The sequence below is a fragment of the Nyctereutes procyonoides genome, unplaced genomic scaffold (genome assembly GCF_905146905.1).
Source record: "Nyctereutes procyonoides isolate TBG_1078 unplaced genomic scaffold, NYPRO_anot_genome, whole genome shotgun sequence".
In the NCBI taxonomy this organism is placed as follows: domain Eukaryota; kingdom Metazoa; phylum Chordata; class Mammalia; order Carnivora; family Canidae; genus Nyctereutes; species Nyctereutes procyonoides.
Genome location: NW_026575117.1, coordinates 21,462,108 through 21,485,201, shown reverse-complemented (window position 1 = coordinate 21,485,201; position 23,094 = coordinate 21,462,108). Strand labels below are relative to the sequence as shown.

Genomic DNA, 23,094 nt, shown 5'->3' with positions numbered 1-23,094 from the left:
GTGGTTTATTCCAGTGCTTTTAATCTGCAGGTGGAGAAATCAGTAGGTCATGAAATGAAATTGATAGGCTGCAACTAGCATTTAAAAAGACATAGAGGGGCCCCTGGGTGGTTCAGTCTGCCTTTGACTCAGGGCATGATCCTGGGATCCAGGGATCAAATCCCGCATTGGGCTCCTTGCAGGGGGAGCCTGCTTCTCCCTCTGCCTATGTCTTTACCTCTCTCTCTCTCTGTGCCTCTTATGAATAAATAAATAAAATCTTAAAAAAAAGAGTTTAATAGCATGTACTAAGAATACATAGTTCATGAAACTTCTGTTGTGTATGTGTGTTAGCTTGTAAAAGTTTGGAAGCCACTAATTTTTTCTACTCAATTCTTATTACTTTCTATACCTTCTTGTCCAAAAAGTTATAGGATCCAAGAACCCATGAGACAGATTTAATTTATCTATTTAACAAAAACATATATAGTACAATGTACTTGGAACTATTCTAATTAGTTTACAAATATTAACTCATTCAGTCTCTGAGAGGGTACTATTATTATGGAACTTTTACACATGGAGACATTGAGGCACAGAGCGGTTAAGTAACTTGCCCTGGATCACACAGCTGGTAAGTAGTGGAGCTGGTGTTTTGAGCCCAGCCAGACTGGTTTCCAAGCAGATTTTGCTCTGCTGCCTCTCCACTTAAAAGCATCTCTAGGTGGGGGCATGCAGAATGAAAAAAAGCGTTTTCCTTTTCTACTTCCTCACCCCCTACCCATATACTTAAACATTCAGAGCTAAGATAGTGAGAATGAGGAATTTTATTTGTTAAATTGAAGAAACTCCAGGATCCCTTTAATTAACCAATCAATATTACCAACCTAGAACTGTAGGATTCCAGTGTGAAAGACAGCCAAATGAGTCCATATCTCAGCCTTATACAAAGATGCAGGGGAGGGGTTAAGAGCACTGATTTTAGAATTAAACACATCTAGGTATAAATGCTATTATGATCTGTAACTATCTGGAGGACCTCAGGCAAGTTAGCTGATCTCTGAACCTCAGTGGTCCTGCATCTGTAAAGTGGGAGGAGTCATGGTTGACTTTTAATAGAGGCTTACTGGGCACCAGGCATATAGTAAGCCCTTCATCTCTTCTACTCTTTGAAACAACCCACTGGTGTGGCTGCTGTTATAATCTCCATTTTATAGATAGTGAAACAGACCGAGAGAGATTAAGTATCTCATCCAGGGATATACGACTAGCTTGTGGCAGAGCTAGAGTTGAAGCTCTACTCTTTCTGAATGCAGAGTCTGCACTCTTAACTACTCTGCTTTACTGCTTACCCCACTGGGATGTTTTGAGGATTAAATGAGATCATGTACCTTTACACTTGAATGGTGACTTGACTTTCTGTGAGCTTGCTTGGCTCATAGTAAGTACTTAATAAATGGTTTCTGTGATCACTATTGAATGTACAAGACGTGCCTGTCTGTAACTTCTGTGGAGACAGTTCACCTTTCCTGAGAAAATAAACTGTAGTCAATTAAAGCAGTTCTTATAACCAACCAATCACTTCATGTACATGTTGAGTTCTTGAAAAATAATTGATTATCGATTCTTAAGGATCTGCTAAGCAGATACTTCCACTGGAATAAATTTCATCAAGGAAGAGACTGTCTTACATAGCATCTAAAACAATGTCTGACACACAGTAAGTGTCTTAGTATGGGTTTCTTAGAAAATAGGGCCAGTGACGCAGGCTTACACTTTATTTAGGAGAGCCATCCTAAGGAAGCAGGAATGAGGAGAAAAGGAAAGGGAGAAGTGGCAGGGAGAAGGAGCAAATGTAAGGGACTGCTTCTAAAATGGCTACAATTTCATGAGAGTCTGATTGTCTTGTGGGACATCTTCAGAGAAACGAGATGAAGCTTCTGCATCTCTAAACAGTTCACTGGGGAAAGGAGAGAGAAGATTCCATTTGCCCACTCCTGTCTATTGGTTGAGGGCTGACCTCATGGAGGTCAACTCTCCTATGCTTCTTGGTTGCATGGCTGGTGGCTGAGGAGGTCCCTCTAAACCTCTCAGTGGCAATAAGGAGACACGGGGCAGGACTTAAGAAGGAGGCATGCTGCATGGGTACAGGGCCAGGAGCTGTCAGGCTGGCCCACTAGCAACTTGAGGACAAGGAACAGCCATGGTGGCTGGAGCAGCACAGGTGGTTCCAGCCGGCCAGCCAGGCAGTTGTGTTCACCTTGAGTGATACATAAACTGACCCTGGCTTAGCAGGCTCTTGGTATGGATGGATTCCTAACTGCCAAAGTGAACAAACCCTGCCCTGCTCTCTATTTAAATGATCGGCAGTTACTGACACTTGTAGATACCTCTTTCACTCTTCGTCTACTTTCCCAAGTCCTCTTCCTTCACTTTGCACCTGAAGGAGGGTGTCCACAGGCCTTGGCTTACTTCTCGTTCATTCTGCATGCTTTCTATGGGCAACTGTGTTTGCTTTTATAGTTAACTTCATACTTCTGTCTACTTGCTGATGGCTTCCAAAAGTCTATTTCCAGACTTGCCCTCTCCTGGGAGCTCCAGACTGGGAAAAGATTACTACCTTTTCCAATAAGAAGTTCTACAAGCACTTCAAAGACCAAGTGAATGTCTTGGTCCACTCTAATCATCTTTGTTCTCTTCCCAGTCCTTGCTTGTTGAACTACACCTGGAATAGCACACCGATCCTGCACACCAAGCTGGATCCTGCACAGGATGAAATAAAACCTTCCAGAGCCAGCTCTCTAGGAATGTTGGGTCTGGATTTTAATAATCATCGGGTTTGTTTTCAGTTCAACTGTGCTGGAGCCTTGAGCAACATACATTTGCCATTGTCCATTACCATGGTGGACGTGTTTCAGTTGACATTTGTTCTTTTGAGTTGATTGATAGATTGCTTGGGTTTTTTTTTTTTTTTAAGATTTTATTTATTTATTTATGATAGACATAGAGAGAGAAAGAGAGGCAGAGACACAGGAGGAGGGAGAAGCAGACTCCATGCTGGGAGCCCAATGTGGGACTCGATCCCGGAACTCCAGGATCGCGCCCTGGGCCAAAGGCAGGCGCTAAACCGCTGAGCCACCCGGGGATCCCCGATTGCTTGGGTTTTGACTCTGCGAATGCTGTCCTTTTCCTTTTTAAGACTCTTACCTTGCTTTGTTCATAGTTCACAGAGCCTTTTGAACTGTGTTTGTATCTGCTGCACATCCTGCTTTTCTACTCCTGCCCCCCGCCCCCCATTCAGACTAAGAAGTGCCACTCAGAGCCTCCTGAGCTGGATCTGCCCATTTCCTCCTGACCTTTTCTTTTCTTTTCTTTTCTTTTCTTTTCTTTTCTTTTCTTTTCTTTTCTTTTCTTTTCTTTTCTTTTCTTTTCTTTTTCTTTTCTTTCTTTCTTTTCTTTTCTTTTCTTCTTTTCTTTTCTTTCTTTTCTTTTCTTTTTTTCTTTTTTTTCTTTTTTCTTTTCTTTTCTTTTCTTCTTTTTCTTTCGTTTTTTAAGATTTTATTTATTTATTCATGAGAGACAGAGAGAGGCAGAGACACAGGCAGAGGGAGAAGCAGGCTCCATACAAGGAACCCGACATGGGACTCGATCCTGGGACTCTAGGATCACGCCCGGGCTGAAGGCGGCGCCAAACCGCTGAGCCACCTCAGCAGAGGTGGGCTGCCCCCTCCTCACCTCACAGCCCCCCTTCCTCTGGCAGCCTTCTATTTCCATAAATCCTCCCCAGCTCAAGGCCCTAAGACTAACTCAGGTCCACACTGGTTTATACTGATCTCTCCTTCTCTGAGCATCTCAAACATTATTTTGGCACTTAGCACGCACAGGCTTATACTGTTGAATACTTTTGGATTTAGGTCCCCCCCCCTTTTTTTCCCAATTGGATTGTAAACTCCTTGAGAGTAAGACAGTGCATTAAATTTTCTTGTGTGGTCCAGTGATTCATCATTCAGACCTTTGCATAGAGACAGTGTAAGATAAATATTTGCTGGAGTTGTTGGTTGATTACTGTTGTCCTTGGGAACTGACTTCCAGTTTGCCTCCAGCAACGAATCAAGGCCATCAGGTGACATTTCCTAGAGGAGCTGTTGGTCATCTCATTGCAAATCTTTAGTTTGTAATACAAGTTAATTCTAGACCTTGGACTTTGGGAATTTTGTTTCTTAAACATCTCAGGCAAGGCCTAGGAGATAAAATTACTACTTTGGCATTTGATGTGGCAGCTTGTTCATTTGGGAACCTTTTGTCTTTGACTTTCTATTGAGTCACTTGAAAGAGCCAAGGAAGCTTGCCAGAGCAATCATGATGATTCAAGTTCATTGAGATCTTCCCGTTCACATCCTCCTCCCCATCAGCTTTACGAGGTTGCTTTTTGTGTTCATTTGGAGACTCAAAAGTTAATGGACGACTGAGCATCCTTTGGAAACCCTTAGGACCATTTTTCTCCTCTTTCCACTGACTGGCTTCTCTTGGTCTCTAGAGCTGTATGTGGTGTTTTTAGGTGGTGTGAAGTTAATGGAAGGTCTAGGGGTGGGGGGAGAGGTTCTTTCACCACTTTGGGATAATCCACTGTTCAGGGGAGACAGTTATGAAGATAGCCAAACTTTAAAGTTCAACAGAGAGAACTGTAGTCAGAAGGAAAGCCAGGGAGACTAGAACCTCACTCCTGCCTTCCTCCTGCCAAGATAACTGTCTTAACTTTGAACCCAAAGGTCTCTCTTACCTGTCCCCTTTGCTCACCACTGCCTAGGGAGGGATAGTTTAGAATTACTTGCCTCAAGACCACTGGCTCTAAAGCGTGTATTATTACTAATTGGTAGAGTTGCTATGGACAAGGGTTTTCCACTCATGGAATCCTCCTGCTCATGGTGATTTCTGTATCATTCAGTCTGGATTGCTCATTAATGCTCACTCTTTCTCTTCACTCAGAAGGCGTAGGAATCTATCCAGAAGACCTCCTCTGATCTTCCTTCAGCTCTGTTTTCATCATGATGCACGCTTTCACCAGCTCTATTTCTGGCTGCTTGAAATCCAGACTTGTCTCTTAGCTCCTTTCTGTATACCTTATCTCTGACCAGGCCTCAAAATACCCTTCATTCTAGCTAAGCCATTCTTCTCACTACCTCATGGAAGAGCCATGTTCGAACATTCTCATTTCTTGGCTTGCATCTTATCTTCCTCTGGAATATGGTCTTCTCACTCTTCCATTTGCTAAAATTCTATCCATCCTAGAAATACTAGTTCAGACTTCTTTGTCCTCTTTTCATCTCTCCGTCCTTCTCTTCCCTCCATTCTTCCCTCTGCAAGTTTGAAGGCCTGCCAGATACTGTTCTGGGTCCCAGGAGTATGTTGGTGAACTGAACAGACAAATTCTTCCCCTCAAAGAGTTTAGTCTTCATCAAGAAGCCATACTTTATAATGTTTGTCCTCACTACACTTTCTGAGCCCTCAAAACTTTTAGTAGAAGTATTTATTCTTAATTTCAAATATATAATATGCATTACACAATATACAATAACATAAATTATGTGATGCAGATATTTTGCACAAATATCTATTAAATAAATATCTGGTATAATATCTAGCACAATTTTTGTAATATATCAGCATAATTTATGTAGTATATTAATACATAATTTTTGAAAATGTATATTTTGATCCTGTCTTCACAATTAGATTGTTAAGTTCCTTGAGTGTAGGGACCTTTATGCTTCTGAACACTTTAGAATCCTTCACTTTATTCATTAGGATTCTTTTGTTTCCAAAGAACCAAAAATCCAATGCAAACGATTTTAAGCAAAGAAGTGAATGAGTTGGCTTATGAGACTAAAAGGACCAAGGATAGAGCTGGCATCTGTCCATGACTTGATTCAAGGGCTCAAGTTTCCTTTTTCCATCTCTCAGCTCTGTTTTCTCTGGGTCAGCTCCATTCCAGTCATGGTGGCAAGATGGCAGCAGCAATGTCAGACTCTCAGTGTCTTCAGGTCTGGGCCTACAGGTGATGTCCACCATCTTTGGAGAGGGTGGAGGTGGAATCAGCTTTACCAAAAGCACATGGACTGAGAGTTGGGGAGGATAGAGATCCAGAGAAGGAGAAATATTAAGTATTTATCACATCAACATATTTTCTGTAATCTTAGTAGCTATTATTGGTTGGTTGTTTGTATTAACACACGTCTAGTTCTATGTTGTATTTAATAGGGAAGTAACGATGAAAAAGGCCATTAGTCACTCTTCGAGGAGGAATATTTGCTGTTTTTAACTTTACCAGAAGTAACTTGATGGCCTTTCCTTGGAACAGTGACTACTCAGACATAAGTGATAGTGTCAGTCATTGAAAGAAGGGGTACAGCAGGTGGATTGAAGCTGATATATGTCCTTTTCCTTTGCTTTTATATCACTATGTGCAGACCTCGTTTATTTCTATTATTATTTCACCTTGTTTGCTATAGGTTTTTTTCACTGGCTTCGTCCCTACTAGTGTTTTAATTCTGTGCTATTCTCAGAGCACCTGCTAGGTACACAAATACATTTTTATAAGAAGAGTAAGTAAGCAAGGACATTGGCTTGGGAACTCAGTGACCCAGGTCTCAGTCCTACATCCATAACTAAATAGCAATATGATCTCCAGCCATTCCTTTCTCTGGGCTTTGGTTCTGTCATCTGTCCAACAAGGATTTTTAAGGGCCCTCCCATGACTGAATTTGTAGAAAAGCAATCCAGTAGGGTGAAGAGTAGGACTTGGCAGGACATCTCAGCATTTTGTTTCCTGGGAAACAGTTTTGATAGGGGCTGATTACCCTTGCGATAAGAGGTCTTGGAAAGAGATTTGGAGGGTAGAGCCTGATGAAAGCCTCAATTGTCTTCTTATATAACACTTGCTGGAAAGGCACTAGGAATTAATATTCCTGAGGTGCCTGAGGTGACATCATGTGTTTGTGAAAAGGCTAAAAGCAGGTGAGGCAGATTTTGTGGCAAAAGACTGGTGGCCAGTCAGTCCCAGTTTCTGATGGGGAACACAGGCCGACTTCATGCCCTGTGTTCTGAATAGAACCTGTGGGAGTCGAAGCTCCTGTCCATATGCACACACCAGCCCATCGAGGAGAAGGGAAGGGAGTATTTATGATACCCTCCCAAAAAAGATTATGTGCTTCTCCTGGCCTGCCCTCCCACCCTCATTTTCTCCTAGAAATGTGGGACTCAAAAAGAGGGGGTTTTGTATGCCTTAATCAGAAAAAATACCTGAAGGAGGAGATGAATTATGAAAGAGGGGAAGAAAGGGACTAATATCTCTGGATTGAAAACAACAAACTGAACAAAACTCCCCTAGACTCTGCTGGCTGATAAATTCCCTGGGTGTTCTCTGAAATGGGGACAGTTTTCAGAGGACTGTGTCACCTGTTTTGGCAGATGTTACATATTCAGAGTCTATGTGATTATTAAACAGTGTGGCAAGGACCTGTTTTTGTTAAATGATGGTATCCTATTAGGGCTAGTTTTTCTCGAATTTCATCCTTCTGTGACCCTTCACCCTCTTTCCAAAATGGAAATGAGCCTCCCTTGAACTTCTGAGACAGGTGTGGTTAGGATCTCAGCTATGGCCAAGCACCGACAAGGAGTCTGCACTTGCCAAGGGAAGTTTGCTGGATATGTCCGCCGGTCCTGTATTTGAACTCACGCATAAAAGCATTCCTTGCTGGTTTTGTTCTGACACCCTTCAGAAATGATGGAACGGTGATCTGCCAGTGGAGTTCAGTGTCATGGCCAAGCTTGCCATCCAGAGGGGCAGTTTCCGGTATAATCTTCAAGAATATTCACGGCAGGGCAGCCCCGGTGGCGCAGCGCCTTAGCGCCGCCTGCAGCCCAGGGCGTGATCTGGAGACCCTGGATCGAGTCCTGCGTCGGGCTGTCTGCATGGAGCCTGCTTCTCCCTCTGCCTGTGTCTCTGCCTCTCTCTCTCTCTCTCTGCATCTCTATGAATTAATAAATAAAATCTTAAAAAAAAAGAATATTCAAGGCAGAACTGAGATTCAGGCCATGCAAATGGAGAAATGGAAACCAAGAATTCCTTCCTCTTTTTTGGTGCCAGTTTGTTGGGCCATTTTCCCCTTAGCTAGCAGGATGGTGCTCAAAAGAACATGCTTTTTGGTGGGGTTAAATTTTTTAAATTAGTTGTAACCCATATACCACAAAATTCACCCTTTTGAAGGTACATGAATTCAGTGGGGTTGTTTTTTAGTCTATGCGCAAGATTGGGCAATGACTACCACTGTCTAATTCCACAACCATGGGGTTAAATTTTGGCTTGAATCTTTGAATGAAGTAACAACCAAAGGTCAACTCTGATTTCAGGAAACTAGTTCTAAAACTTTGGTTCTTTTTGCAAAGAAAGCTACAGAAGTGTCATTGAAAAAAAAAAAAACTAATAGAAAAAAGAGCCAGAGGATGTTGCATTTTTCTTAGGTTTGTTGTTTGGTGTGTTCTGTCTGCTACTGATGAATTTTTAGTTGTTAGTCCTTGGGTTGGGACTTACTCCTGTGGCTGTGTTATGACAAAGAATATTCAAAGCAAAAGCAGTAAGACTGGCTTTGCTTTCTTTTCCTCTCTGTTTTGTCAAGCCATGCTTCATTAGGGCAGGGAATGGATCTATTTTGTTCATCCTCACACCATCACCTAGCTCAAGATCTGCCATACAGTAGGAGCTCAGTAAAGATTTAGTGAATAAATGAGCTGTGTTTAGGTACCCACGGGAGGTCATTTTGGTGTGTATCACTCAAAGCTCATGGTAACCTTTGTACTCTGGCTTTGTGGATGGCCATGGAGTTCATTTGCACCCCTGAGATACAGCTGCTTCTAGAAAATGAGAGCTTGACTGCTTCCCATATAATTCTAGGAACCGAACCTATAAAGACCCCATCATCTCCAGTTCCCAGGGATGCTCATCCAACTGTAAACTGGATCTCTAAAACCTTCTTGAGTTGATTCAGTGAAGCACAGTGTGGGTAGTGTGAGCGTGTGGTTTTGAGTGTACACCCGCGTGCATGTGCATACTCGCCTAAGCACACGAGGAATTCCTCCATGTTTTTATAAATTGCTCCATTCTTCTTTCTACCCCTGTAATTTATTGGTAGGCCAGGGTGCAGAGGGGCCTCCAGCCTGGGCACATGGCCCAGGCAAGCTGGCATTCAGTAGCCTATTGTTTCCTGTCCCTTATATGCACGGACAGAGGACTGGAGCTGGCACAGCTGCCTTCTTGGGGACCATTGTTTGTCTTTGCAACAGCAGCAGCAGCAGCAGAAGTCTGAAGCAGCACATTTTGTGCTGGACAGAGCAGCCATTCTGCCTTAGAGCTGCAAGCCAAGAGACGGGGGTGGTTGGAGTCTCCCTTACATGTCTGTGTAGATACCCTGAGGTTGGGAGCCAGGAAGGCTTCTCCTTCTAGGCAGGTTGCGGGGGAAGGGAGATGCTCAGTGGAGCATCAACCACAGTAGCGGGCGGTATCTATTAGCAGAGACTCTTCTTTTTATGGATGGGGTGTGGAATATCATTGCTTTCTCACTTTCTCTACCTTCTGGGCACACTGGCAGACCTCAGAGTGTGCTCCTGGGACAAGAAAAACACTTCCTCCCAAGCTGCCCTGTAGAGTAGATCGAGGAAGCAGGGAAGAGACCCAGCCCAATTGTGAACTAGTTGAAACATCAGCTAGTTATTGAGTTAGTGGGCTAGTTCATACTTGATTCTGAATCATTGCTCAGCTAGAGGTGGAGAAGGGGATGTCTATGGGTGGGAGCCATAGAAACTGTAATTTCCCCAGAAATACTTTCAGAGACTCCAGACTTGTGTTCTGTTTCTCTTGTTTCCCTGGCCACAGTCAACCTCTTTGGCAAGTTAGACAAACCTTAATTTAGTTTCAACCTCACTTTCACTTAGTTGTATAACCCTTTGATAACTGACTTTACAGGTCTTATTTCATTTTTCTTACCTTTGTCATCAGGATAATTGGGGATACCTTATGGGCTAGTTGTGGAGATTAGATGAGATGATGCATATAAAGCCCCATAAAGGTGTTCAGTAAGTCTTATCCTCAGGGTCCCTGAGGGGATGCCTGCAGTGGGGTGCACTTTCTCTTGTGTTACCCACCTGAGGCACCTGGAAAAGTCAGGGTGGGATTCTGTGTTGGCTGGATGTGCTTTGGGGGCTTCTTAGATTAGTTCACATATTTCAGAGGCTACCTATGAAGTACTAATTCCTTCGACAGGGCAACCCTGGAGTGGCCTACCTCTGGAACTTCATGGGTATCATGGAAATTTGTCTTGACCTCTTTTTGTGGTGGAGGGTGGGCATCATGCACTCTACCATGTTCCCTTCTGCTCTCCTACTTAGTGAGATTGTTGAGGCAGTCTTATGTGATTATTGGTGACTCAGAGGGGGCTGACAGCTCCATTACCCACCCACATCCTCTTGCAAATCTGGAACTGACTGGGTACCTGGAGAGCCTTTTGTGCCCTAAGATGCCCTGATTCCTCCTTTATGGGCCAGTTGTGAGTAACATCAATGAACACTGTGAAAGTGCTCTCCACTCACAGTCTGCCCACACAATGGCTACTACTGCTGGCTTCTACTTCTATCTACCAATAGGTAGAAGGGGTGCAGTGCCTCTAGGAATAGTCTTGACAAGGACTGTTGCCTTTAAGAGGCCCAGAAATCTGACAAGAACTATATGCCTGACATTGCCCTCTGCACATCTTTCCCCAACACCCTTGTAATCAGACTCCCAAAAAAACACAGAACAAGAGAGCTTTGATGAGTGATGAGGTAGGCGGCTTTTCTGCTCAGCCTTCTGTCTGCTTGAAACAATCCTCCGGGGCTCAGTTTCAGTTCAGGTGAGGTTACTGTAGGCCTGATTGGCATTGATGGTTGGTGAGGAGGAGGCATAGGGATGAAGAGGGGGAGAACAGCACTTACAGATAACCCAAGATCACCCATAAAGGACCAGATCTTGTGCTGCATTCTGATATGGGTGAAAACAGAGACAAAAACGAAGATAAGAATAGATTACGGATCCCCAGCTACTTCGAAGCAAAGCTAAATGCATTGCATTCACCCATCGCCATTGCTTCATAAGAGTGGTCAGCAAACTTTACAACATCATAGCTCTGGTCTTGGATTTGCCCCTGAGTTTTCCTTAGCTCAATGAAAACTCTCGATCTCCCTTCCAGCCCCACCCCTATGCATTACATAGTGTAGACAGAAAGCATTGTTTTAACTCTACAATTTGGGAATAAATTTGGAACATGCATAATAAGGAAAGGCATAATAATATAGGTGCTCTTTTTCCTTGGGATTGGAGCCACTGTCACAACATAATGCGCTGGAGCTGAGCAAGCTTGCAGGGGAAAGTGGTGAAAGAAATGGCTCCATTGCAACTGGAAAGGGGATTGGGGCATAACTTTAGCAGGATACACAACTGTAGGCCTTCTCTGAGCTGAAAGGCAGTCTGGTTTTATCAAGCTGCTTCCTGTGAGTGCCAGGGCTCTTGTCAGTAACAAATGCTGTATTGCATTTGAGGCAGCTCTGGTTGCCTCTGGAGCTACCATTGCTGCAGTTCTAGAGAGGGTGCTTGCTTGCCTTGTGGTGAGGACTCTAATCTGTCAAGCTAGAGCTTAACCCAAAGTATTTCTACCTTTGACATAGCAGAGGCTCTGAGCATCATTGAGGATGAAGCAACATTGGTATGCATGATATTTTTTGGTGGAAAAAAATCAACTTCTTGAAGATTGATTTACATTCTGTGATACTGGAAACTATGGAGTGACAGTGCAAGGTTGCTTGCCTAGAAGTCTGGGGCTTGTTTCATTCTTGATTGCCACTATTTGACCTTGGGCAGAACTCTGTATCTCCATTAATATATCTTGACCCTTATCTTCCTTCATGAAGATGCAGAAAAACATTTTGAAATGATGGCAGAAAATATAAAAAGTAGGAGCTTGGGCTCTGGAGTCTGTCTTTCTGGGTTTGAATCCCAACTCAGTGACTTTAACAGCCTGACTTCCTTAAGAGTCAGTTTTCTCATCTTTAAAATGGAGATGAGGGGCACCTGGCTTAGTAGTTGAGCGTCTGCCTTTGTCTCAGTTTGTGATCCCAAGATCCTGGGATCGAGTCCCACACCAGGCTCCCCAAGGGGAGCCTGCTTTTCCCTATGCCTAGGTCTCTGGCTCTCACTCTGTGTCTCTCAGGAATAAGTAAATAAAATCTTTAATAAAATAAAATAGAATAGAATAAAATGGAGATGAAAGTAGTACCTGCCAAATATGGTGGTTGAGAGAGAAATCATTAGGCTTTTAGCCAAAAGGGAACCCAAATTCTGGCACTGTGCCAGAAACCTAGTAAATCGCTCAATAAATGGTAACTGAATATCATATTGTCTAGTAAGTAGTTTCTCTTAAGTGATTCAGCAGATTCCTGGTTCCAGTTTCTTAGTGGTCCCAGAAGAGTTGGTGGAATTTTTGGAGGTGCCTCATAACATAGGGCCATTTGAAGCTTTAGCCTTTTTTTTTTTTTTTAAATTAAAATCTTTAAGGTCTTGACTAAATGGAAGGGGTAAATGTTGGCATGTGTGTTTTTGTTTTGTTCTGTTTTGTGTTTAGGGTTTTCCGTCTGATTGTCTGACCTTGTTTCTGTTGCAGAGATCCGCGCCCAGCTCACGGAGCAGATGAAATGCCTGGACCAGCAGTGTGAGCTCCGGGTGCAGCTGCTGCAGGACCTCCAAGATTTCTTCCGGAAGAAGGCAGAGATCGAGATGGACTACTCCCGCAATCTGGAGAAGCTGGCTGAGCGATTCCTGGCCAAGACACGCAGCACCAAGGACCAGCAGTTCAAGTAGGGACTCTGTGGCTGTTTCTCACAGAAACCTTGGGAATGGGGCTGGGGAGGGGGTCAGGCAAGGTGTGCCATCTAGATCCATGTGCATTCATGAAAGGTGCCCCAGGGACCTCAAACTGGCTGAGGGTTGAGAGGCCTCCAGGACTTCTCTTTTGCCAGATCATGAAAGGTCAAGATCCTAGAGAGGTCAGAAGAAATCGTGAATTGTGCTAAGAATAACAGCAGATACTTTCAAAGCTCTTCCTGTGTGCTAAACGTAGTTTTAAGGGTTTTACATTTATGGTAGCTCATTTAAGCTCTACACCAAGTTTGTGTGTTGGTTGTTGTTGTATCCCAAATTCACAGATGAGGAAACTGAGCCATAAAGAAGTTAAGGAACTTGCCTAAGTTTTCTCTCTCTCTCTCTCTCTCTCTCTCTCTCTCTCTCTCTTTCTCTCTCTCTCTCTCTCTCTCTCACACACACACACACACACACACACACACACCCTTAGTAAATCAATAGCAAAGCTGGGATTCAAACCCAGGCAGTCTGGCTCCAGAGTCTGTTCTTAACCAATTGACCAAACTGTCTTTAACTGGAAGAAATGAATGATGCTATCGCCATACATCTGACTCATTGCCCACATGGTTGCAAAGATCTAGTCCTTGTGTAGTATTTTATGTAAGTGACCCTTTTGCTCTGTCCTCACTGCTGTTGCCCTAGTTTAGATCATCATCCTTGCTGTCTGAATGATTGCATTACTCACTGTATCATCTACAGCAGAGGTTCTCAACTCTGGCTTCACATTAGAATTCTCTGGAGAACTTTTTAAAAATGCTGAAATCTGGGCCTCATCCCAAAGCAATTAAGTCAGAATCTCTGCGAGTGGGACCTGGGTAACAGTATGGTGAAAAAACTTCCCAGATGATTCTAACAAACAACCAGCATTGAGGTCCACAGTGTATGGCTTTTCCCTGATCCAGTCTGCCCGATGCACTTGTACCGGGTTTAGCCTTCCTGGAACACACTGGAGATTGGGCAGGTTCTCTGTGCACTGGCTTCCCACTTTCTCTGTTCTTGATGCTCAAGGTGTGGTCTCCCAGTATAAGCACCACCTAGGATAGCAATGCAGAATCTCTGGTCCCACCCCCAGATCTACCCTGACAAGAGACTCACATGATTTGTATGCACGTTAAAGTTTGAGAAGTGCTGCTTTACTCATAAAGGTATACACTCCTTGTCTTGTTCCTTCAAGGCCCTCTACATCTGGCCCTGACTAGCTTTCCAACCTTATTTCCTGTTTTGTTTTTTCCTTTCTCTGTTATACCTTAGCCAAATGGAACATTATCTCCAAAGAGCCTTTGCCATCCTCTTATTTAAACTTAGGTACCCATTCTTCACATCTCTCTGCATGTCAAAGGCATACCTATGTTTTGAGACCCATCTCAGATGCATCATGTTCCAAGAAACTTTCTTGATTCTCCCAGAGGAAAGAATGTTCTCCCTTTTTTGAATTCTTACAGCATTTTATTTTTCTTTTATTATATTAGGGCACTCGGTATTGTCTGCCTTTCATTTTCTTCCCTTAGTGGACGGTATAACCTTTTCGGATTCATTTTTCAGCCTCTCACAGGGCCTAGTGTAGTATGTGGTTTATACTAGATGCTTACTAAACATTATTGGATGAGTAAATAAATGAATGAATGTAGGAATGAATGCCACGTATATCTTGTTTTCCTCCATTTTCTACTTTTATCACTCTAATAATTTGGGACGCAAATTATCCTTTACAAACCAGCTCTGAGCAATGGATATGGAGGCTAAGTTTGAGGAGAACATATGACACTCTCAATATAAGCCAGAATGAGAATTTCCTCCAGATGTTTTGTCCTCGGAGTTCCTTATCTTTCCCAAGTCCTATTCTCTTTATAATAAGCAATCCTGAGAGAATAAAATGTTATTTTAGTATATGATAAATGAAGATTTGGGAGAGAAATCGTTTGCTTTAAAAAATGACTCAAAGTTGGATTTATTCTGTTGGTAAGCTACTCCTAAGTTTAAAATAGCATTTGATTTTTAGTACTATATCATATTTTCAGCTTAAAGACATTTATTTACAGTACAGATGTGCTAATCTGTAAGTCAGCTGGATTGCTCTAATTAAGATCACATACAAAGAATAGAGTGTTTTGGAAGAATTGATTTCCCTTCTGATAAAGCTGGTACCTGGCTTCATGTTCCCACAAACAACCAGTGAGTATTTATTAGAGCCATCTGTGTACTCTGTTATATGGGCATTGGGAGATACAAGAGAAGTTTATTGTGAGTCTCCACAGGGGGCCATATCTGGCTGGGGAGGAAAGATTTTTAATACAAGAAGCAACTAGAAAGTAAAGCAATAATGATCTCATTAAGAAATCATTGGTTTTGTGTAGAATTGTAGATGTGATAAGAGGTCAGAGATAAATCATCAGAGATAGATAAAGGATCTGGAACAATCAGAAGAGTTTTCAGGAAGCACATGGGACTTGGGCTAGGCTCTAAAGGTAAAGCTATATAAAGATTTATATAGCAGAGGACAATGGTACACACTAGGGAGAGGAAACGAGAATGTTCTCTGCAGAGGACATACAGGGATTGGTGGGGGATCCAGCCTCATTAAAAACAAGTTACTTTTCCATTCATTCAACAAATGTGCATTGCACATACCTTGAACTCCTTCAGGCCAGACCTTATGCCTTGGGATGTAGCCATGAACAGGCACTGCCTCCAGCACAGGGCACTTAAACGGGATGAGGAGACCGTGGGAGACAAATCACACAGTTAGTTGAGTTGAGGTAAGTGTTATGGAACAGAAGTACCAGGTCCCCCAAGAGCCTGTAAGGGGGGACTTCTCCACTCCTTTTGCTGTCACTTGATGGCTAGTTTACTTTAATCGCTTCCTGTCTGGTCTCATCCTGAGTAATGATCTACTTACCCAACAAACCCCTTTTAAGCATCTACTGAGTGCTGCGCCCTGTGCTGATTCCTGTAAGACTGAGGTAAGCTCTGGAATCCTGGCTAATAGGGAAGAGAGACATGTGAACATTACATGTAATGTAAAATGGGCTTCATGGAGGTCTGAGCAAAATATTATGAGAACAGAGATATTTTCAAAAGCAGTGGAAGATAAAGTTAGATAAGTGGAATAGACCCCAAATAATGGCTCTTTGGCAGATAGGCAGAGTCGTCCGGTCCGAGGCCAGGGCATGGTAGTGAGCCCTCTGGGTTCTTGTGTGGGGAGACCAGAGGAAGAATTTCTGTTTGTGTAGGAGAAGAGGAAACATAGTGGGGGACTATTTGCTGCCTTGCCACATGGTCTGTGAAAGACCATGTCCACCCACCCGTACAAAGTGCCACAAGTGCATAGAGAATAGACATTTCTTCAGGTTGGGGACTGGGTGGGGCCTCATGAAGGTGAAGGACAGTGGGTGGGAAATGGGAAAATACAAGTGTGAGTGCTAGAGACTGGTCCTATGAGCTGAATTCAATTGAGACAATGTGGAAGTTGTAGAAGGAGGATAGAATGATGGGGAAGGAAGCATTTTAGGGAGAGGGAATAGCGTTGGTAAAGGCACAGAGTTGGAAAAACAAGGCTGAGGGGTAGCCTATTTGTTTTGCTGAAGAACGGGAATAATACATTCAAATGTGAAATGAGCTTGGAAAAGTTGTAGGGGCCTGATCATAGTGGTCTGGAAGTGCCAGGTGACAGGGTTTATTCTGTAAGCGTGGGGAGCTATTGATAGTTTTTTTTTTTTTAAAGATTTTATTTATTCATGAGAGACACAAAGAGAGAGGCAGAGACTCAGGCAGAGGGAGAAGCAGGCTTCCCACAGGGAGCCCAATAAGGGACTTGATCCCAGGACTCCGGGATCACGACCTGAGCGCAAGGCCGACGCTCAACCACTGAGCCACCCGGTTGTCCCTGCCATTGATAGTTTTTGAGCAAGGAACATAATTATGGCTGTGCTTTGGGAAGGTAACTATGGCAACACCACATAGGATCAATCAGAGGGAAGAGACTGGGAAGCCTGTTAAGAAGGTATGGCAGTGAGCCTAGGGTTAACCTGGCCTGAAGTCGTGCCCGCAGAAATAGAAGTGGGAGGGCAAGAAGCAATCAAAGTCAGAGAAGCTGGAACAGAGGAAGGGCAGTGGGCTTCCTGGGTCTCTCAAGTGGCAGTCATGCTGCATTTTCATTCAGCCAGTCAAGTGTATTCTCGGTTTTGCTGATGCTAGGGCTGAGCCCTAGAATAGTTCGTTCTCTGCCCAGGGCGTCTCAGCGGGCACTCGTCGCCTCCCCCGGAGTTGTAGCAGCTGCTGGCCCAGCAATGCCAGGGATTCGTCTCTCTGTGCTGCCAGGAGAGCAGCTGCCAGTGGCAGCCCTGGACGGACGCGTCTCAGGGCCCCGGCTGGGGTGCGCTGGCCAGGGCCGGAGCAGGTCTACAGGGCCTCGCCCCACTGCCTTCCCGGCCACTCTCTCAGCCTGGCTCCCTTTCAGCGTTTCGGCTCCACTTCAGCCGTTCCGGTTTGGTATTCAGTCACCGTGTTCAGGGACTGCATTTAGGGACCAACATTGCTGAAGTGCTTTTCTCATTCTTCTTCTAGGCACCTTCTTGCCCTGGAAGCCATTAGCCTGTCACGCCTTCAGCTTTGCTTGCTATTCTGCTCTGCTCCTGCTCACCTTTTGTCCTCGCCCACACTGTGCTCTGTGCAGACACCCTCATTAAAGCCCTCACAGCTCTGACTCCATTGCAGTCTGACCCTGCGGACCCATCACGCTCCTTCTCATCCCCTGCCCCCACAGAAAGAGCGAGAGATGCCGCAGATAGAAGTACAGAGCATGTATTTGCTTCTAGCGCATTCTGCTTTGTTGAAGCTAGGGAACATGGCTCCCTCCAGCCTTTGAATTGTGGGTGAACCCTGTGCATGTCTGAGATTCTCTCCACTTGGTTTGATTAGGAGCAAAGATAAAATACTAGGTAAGGGGAGGAAGTCTTCCTAGGGAAGATGTTCTTGCATTTACTTTGGCTCCTTGAAGAGTATAAATGTATTCCTATTTGTTGCTGAGCCTTTGATTGTCTCTTTTAAGTGGAATCTGTGTTAATATTGCCCAGCGGGACTCTAATTGATAATGCGTTGGCTGTGTGTGTGTGTGTGTGTGTGTGTGTGTGCGCGCGCGCGTGTGCATGTTTACATAGACTTGCTGTAAATTATCTTTCAGTTATAGCTCATTTGGTTTTTATCTCCTACTTTTAATAGCTCAGTTCTTTCTTTTATTTTTTTTCCTGTTGAGTCTTTAGAGGAATACTCCTATATTGCTATCCTGCTGAGTTCTTTCCAGAGACCTTATGCTACTTGAAAACCCACTGCCAACCTCTTTTCTTTTTTCCAGCTTTTCCAACAACAAGTATTTGTTGAATATTTTAAAGATATTGTTCTAGACTCTTAGAGGAGGGGGATCCAAAGAAGTAGAAGTAGTGGTTCTTTCCCAAATGAAATTTATAGTCTAGTCAGGGATGAATTGCACCTGAATACAGTAACACATCTTCAGTGTAAGGCAACTTGTGGTAAGTACCAAGTGGGTGCTACAGAAGGGATGGTGCACAGTTGGTATGGTCAGAAAACTTCCAGGGATGAAATGGAATTTGGACCAGACACTGAAGAAAATGGACAGGATTTTGATAGATAGATGGAGAAAGAGGGAGGGGGGAGAATGTTGTAGGCAGGGAGGAGCACAGCAGGAGGAGAGTACAAAGCACTTTCCAGCATATAGCAAGTGGACTGGTTTGGGTGGTTAACAGCTATGTAGGGAGGAATTGGACAAAGGTAGATAGGACCATACCATAATTGCAGAGGACCTAGACTTTTCTATGAGGATTTGGCGCTATGCAATAGACACTGGAAACCACTGAAGGTTGGAACAGCTAGTGCCCAAACTGAGATATGAACCCTGCTTACAGAAGATTATCTTTAACCTTAATGGTGGTGAATTGCTAAATGACTGGAAACTTGAGACAGTGAAACCTGTTGCCATAGTAGATAATAAGGATCTAAATTAGGGTGGGATGGTAGGAATGAAAAGAATAGAAATTGATCCTTGGGAACATTTAGCAAGTATGTATTGTGCTCTTACCATGTGACAGATACATACCAGGAAAGAGGGATACTGCCCCCCTGTACTCCTGGAGCTTACAGTCTAGAGACAGATGGAAAACACCTGGTACATGAAGAACCTACAGGAATTGCTGACAGATGGGATTCAGGTTTCAAGTGAGCTTGAAAGCACAAAAGAAAGAGGGCCGCGAAGTTTCTTTTGGACTCGGGTGACTGGTAGATTAATGGTGCCTTTATTAGAAATACTGAAGTTAGGAAGAGCTGTTTTTGAAGGGCTACAACATGAGAAATTTGGTTTTGGGATGTTAAGCTTAAGATACCGGAAGGATATTGAAGCTGAAATTCTTCGTAATTGACAAAAAATGAATGTGTTCAGGGCTGAAATCTGGGTTGTGGGTAGATATTCAGGCACGTTCACAGAGAGCTGACAGTCAAGGTTGTGACAGTGTCTGATTTCCAACATGAAGGGTCCAGGAGGAAAAAGGAGAAGCATCCTTTGTATTGTTTGTCATACTCAGATTGCAGAGAGTGAAAAGTGATTTAAAAGATAAATTTATTTGTACATTTATTCAGTACACATTTTGAGGACCTAATGATGTCCCAGGCATTGAGCTAGGTTGGGCATAGGAGCAAGACAATATCCTATTCTCACTAACATAAAATTTTCAGGATATTAAAGAAATACACATGAAAAGTAAACCTGCTTCTTTGGGTGATTATGAGTTGTGCAACTATGGGAAGGGAGGTGAGGGAGCAGGACCCAGGTTAGGACCCAGGAATCTGGTAGACATTCAACCTACAGTACGCCTTTCAGTGGGAGGTTAGGTACACAGTTAATTAGAGAGAAATTCTTGTAGAGTCCATGTTCTTGGCCTTGGGCCCAGTGTTTGTGCAGTCTCTGCTGTTACATCACCTAGTGCCGATGGATTTTTCCTCTGGAGTTAACTTCAGAATTGTTCATCAGCCTCACAGGATAGCACTGGGTTGAAAGGAAGAGTCAGTTGGCCATGGAGGTTGTTATAGCTGTGATTGCAAATCAGAACACAGTGGTGGACCAGAAAGTTCCTCCTTGGGTAGTACCAGATGACTTTGAGGAGGGAAGTAGCAGGAAGCAAGAGGCTGCCAGAAGGGAGAACCCCTCATTTCCTGGGACCAGTGTGTCACTCCTTCATTTTGGACATATTGGGGAGTTGTTTGTTCCCTCAAGGAAGGTTTTGCCCAGATGTAGCATCTGGTGTTGAGCAAGGGTTGGCTTCCCTTTGCCATGGCTCAAGCTGCCTTTATCAAGAAACTAACAAAAGGTCCCCTGGTGAGTGTCTCGCTGGCCTAGTTCATACAGAACTTAGGCGGTGGTTGGATCCTTTCTGGAAGACTTGGGAAGTTTTGCACGTGGACAAAGCAGTATAGAAAAGGCACAAGAAGGCAATTTGCGGGGGGTGGGTGGGTACGTGATCAACAAGACAGGGTGCTGGCCAGTCTTTGGAACAGAGAAGGAATTCATTTGAAAGCTCTTCGGGTGGCCTTATGACAGCAGTAAAAGCTGAGAGCTTTAATCCAGACAATACTTGTGTCTGAATCCGGTCTCTTTCACTTGTAGCCCTGTGACGTTGAGCAAGTCACTTAACCCCTTTTAGCTTCAGTTCACTCATTTATGAAATGTAAGGAATAATTAATACTTACCCTGAAGAGTTGTTTAAGGATCAGATACAATACATATGTGAAGCACTAGCCTAGTGCTGATAACTTACTAGAAACTCAAAGAAATGGTAGCTGATGTAATTATCACGACCACGGGAGGATAGTGTGGAAGTCAAGATCACTGGTTCTGGAACCACATTTCCTGGGTTCCCAATCCTGGGTCTCCCTCTTACAAGCTGGGTGATTTTAGATGAAGGTTCTTGGTTGCCTCAGTTTCCTCATCTGTAAATTGAAGGTAATAACAGTGCCTCCTGGATTTGTTCTGCTGAGTAAGGGAATGAATGTATGTGAAGCTCTTAGGACAGCACTTAGCACATAGTACATGTAAATAGCAACGACTGCTCTTGTCCTCAGAAAATGAGACTGAACATGGTTATTGTAGGTAAAATCTTGGTGGATTAGATTCACTATTTATTCTCTGTGCAGAGTTAAGCATTTTTAAGCCTGACCCCAGGTAGTATCATGTCCATTTCCCCTTTCCTCAGTGACCCCTGTGTGTGGGCCCTTGTGAATGACAAACTCATCCTTCCTCCTGATTTTTATGATATGGCTGCATTGGGCAGGAACTATGCAATTATGTAACTCTATATAATTGTATGTCCAGTTCCTACAAAAACTCAACAATTGTATGTTTTGTCTTATAAGCTGTCATGTTCCCAAGGTGTCATGAGCTATGTTGAACCAGTAGTTAACCCTGACATATTACTTTTAGATCCAGGCTCATAATCATCAAGAGGAGGAAATTTGCCTTACACCCACCCTCTAATGTCCTTGTTGTCACAGAGTCACTAGTTAGTACTAATTGCCAAATCGTTGGGTTTCCATAATGGTATGTGCTGATGTCCTGATTGCAAGCTGGGTGGATAGAAGCGTGCCAGTCCTGTTCAGCTCCTGCAGTGGCCGCCATCCATACCAGCCAGCCAGGTTGGTATGGATGCCGATTTCTACTTAAGCCTCAGCCATGAGGAGAACAGATTGTGGTTTACTGGGTTGTCCCATGAGGCCAAACAAAAGCTCCTATTGCGTCTGCATAAGTGGCTTTGTATCATCCTTTTAGGGTAGGGAATGATGGAGGGCAGTTGGGAGCAAAACGTGCTTTAATGAGCAGTTGGGAGGATGCTACTGAGGGCTTCCTGTGTCTCCCAGGCTCTGCCTTTGGAATGCTAGGAGGACACACCTCAGGCTCTCAGCTTTTAGGAGCCAGACACTGCTGATCATGCCCCTTAACAACAGTGCTGGGGTGCAGGGAACTTTCAGTATTTGTTTTCCTGGCTTTCGTAAGTCTCATGATAATTCCGGGGTAGACACAGGAAGCAATATGCGTCTGCTTCGAAGGATCTTTAATTTTCAGGAATTCACAGCCAATTAAATGAATTGACTTTGATCCAGTTCCCTTTTAAAGGCAAAAGCCATGTCATCTTTATTGGGAGCTGAGTGCATTAAGTGGGAAGGTTTATAAGATAAGACCATCTCTGCTGTAAGGACTTTCATAATTGAAATGGGGAGCATCAGACAGGCTGACAGAGAATAATAAGAACACATATGCACATGGGCACTTGGATCTAAAAATAGGACCCCCATCTACAGCAGGTTCTAGTAGTCACCGGGAAGGGAGGGAAGGTGGATCATTCGGGAGGGACTCATGCTTGACTTAGGCAGGGAAAGGTAAAAGATAGCAGTTATGTTCTCAATTAGATTTGGTCCCAAGTTAATTGAAGCAAAGACTTTAATATCTAATTCCTGTGCTGTGCTGAAGTATCATGCTGGGAAGAGACACAGAGTCATATGGGAAGAGCTCACTGTTAATGAAGGATTTAGGGAAAATGAGAAAAAAAAAGGAGGGTTTGGATTTTTCAGCATTGAAAAAGGATCATCCTTTCTGCTACTTCCTGGCTTTTTACATGCCACCAATCATTGGATCATTGCCCCCTCAGGTTTTTAACTCAGGGAAGATCAATGAGCACAGCTCTGCTTCTTAACATATTTTGGGTACAGCTGGTTAAAGAACCAGGATTAGAAAATGAGTCGAACAAAGTAGGATTATCTTCAACGGTAGGATGCTGAGCTGTGTTTGCCGATTTCTACTTAAGCAGTCGAGACGGGGCATCCTTGCATGAAATTCAGACATCCCTCCCCAGCAGCCTCTGTTAAAGTAGAGGTTGTGGAACAAGCCTGGCAGCTCTCAGCCTGCACCCTTGTAAACACCAGATGTTCCGAACTACTGTGTTCTGGGGGTAGGGGTGGGGGGTTTCTGGTGGTGCTTGAAATTCTTTGAATTTATAGGCAGCATCTTGAGGATTTAGCAAAAGGAGGAAGTTGGACAGACTTGATTCCGTGGCATACAG

The 23,094-nt window shown here is 43.8% G+C and overlaps 1 protein-coding gene across 9 annotated transcripts in view; it reads left to right on the top strand.

Moving 5' to 3' along the window:
- The window catches only part of SRGAP2 (SLIT-ROBO Rho GTPase activating protein 2), a 232,289-nt gene that overhangs the window by 77,593 nt on the left and 131,602 nt on the right, over window positions 1–23,094 (top strand). For all 9 annotated transcript variants that reach the window (XM_055334232.1, XM_055334229.1, XM_055334231.1 and 6 more), the window contains exon 3: window positions 12,723–12,915. In XM_055334232.1, coding sequence (XP_055190207.1) covers window positions 12,723–12,915 — 193 coding nt within the window. The remainder of the gene's footprint in view (window positions 1–12,722; window positions 12,916–23,094) is intronic.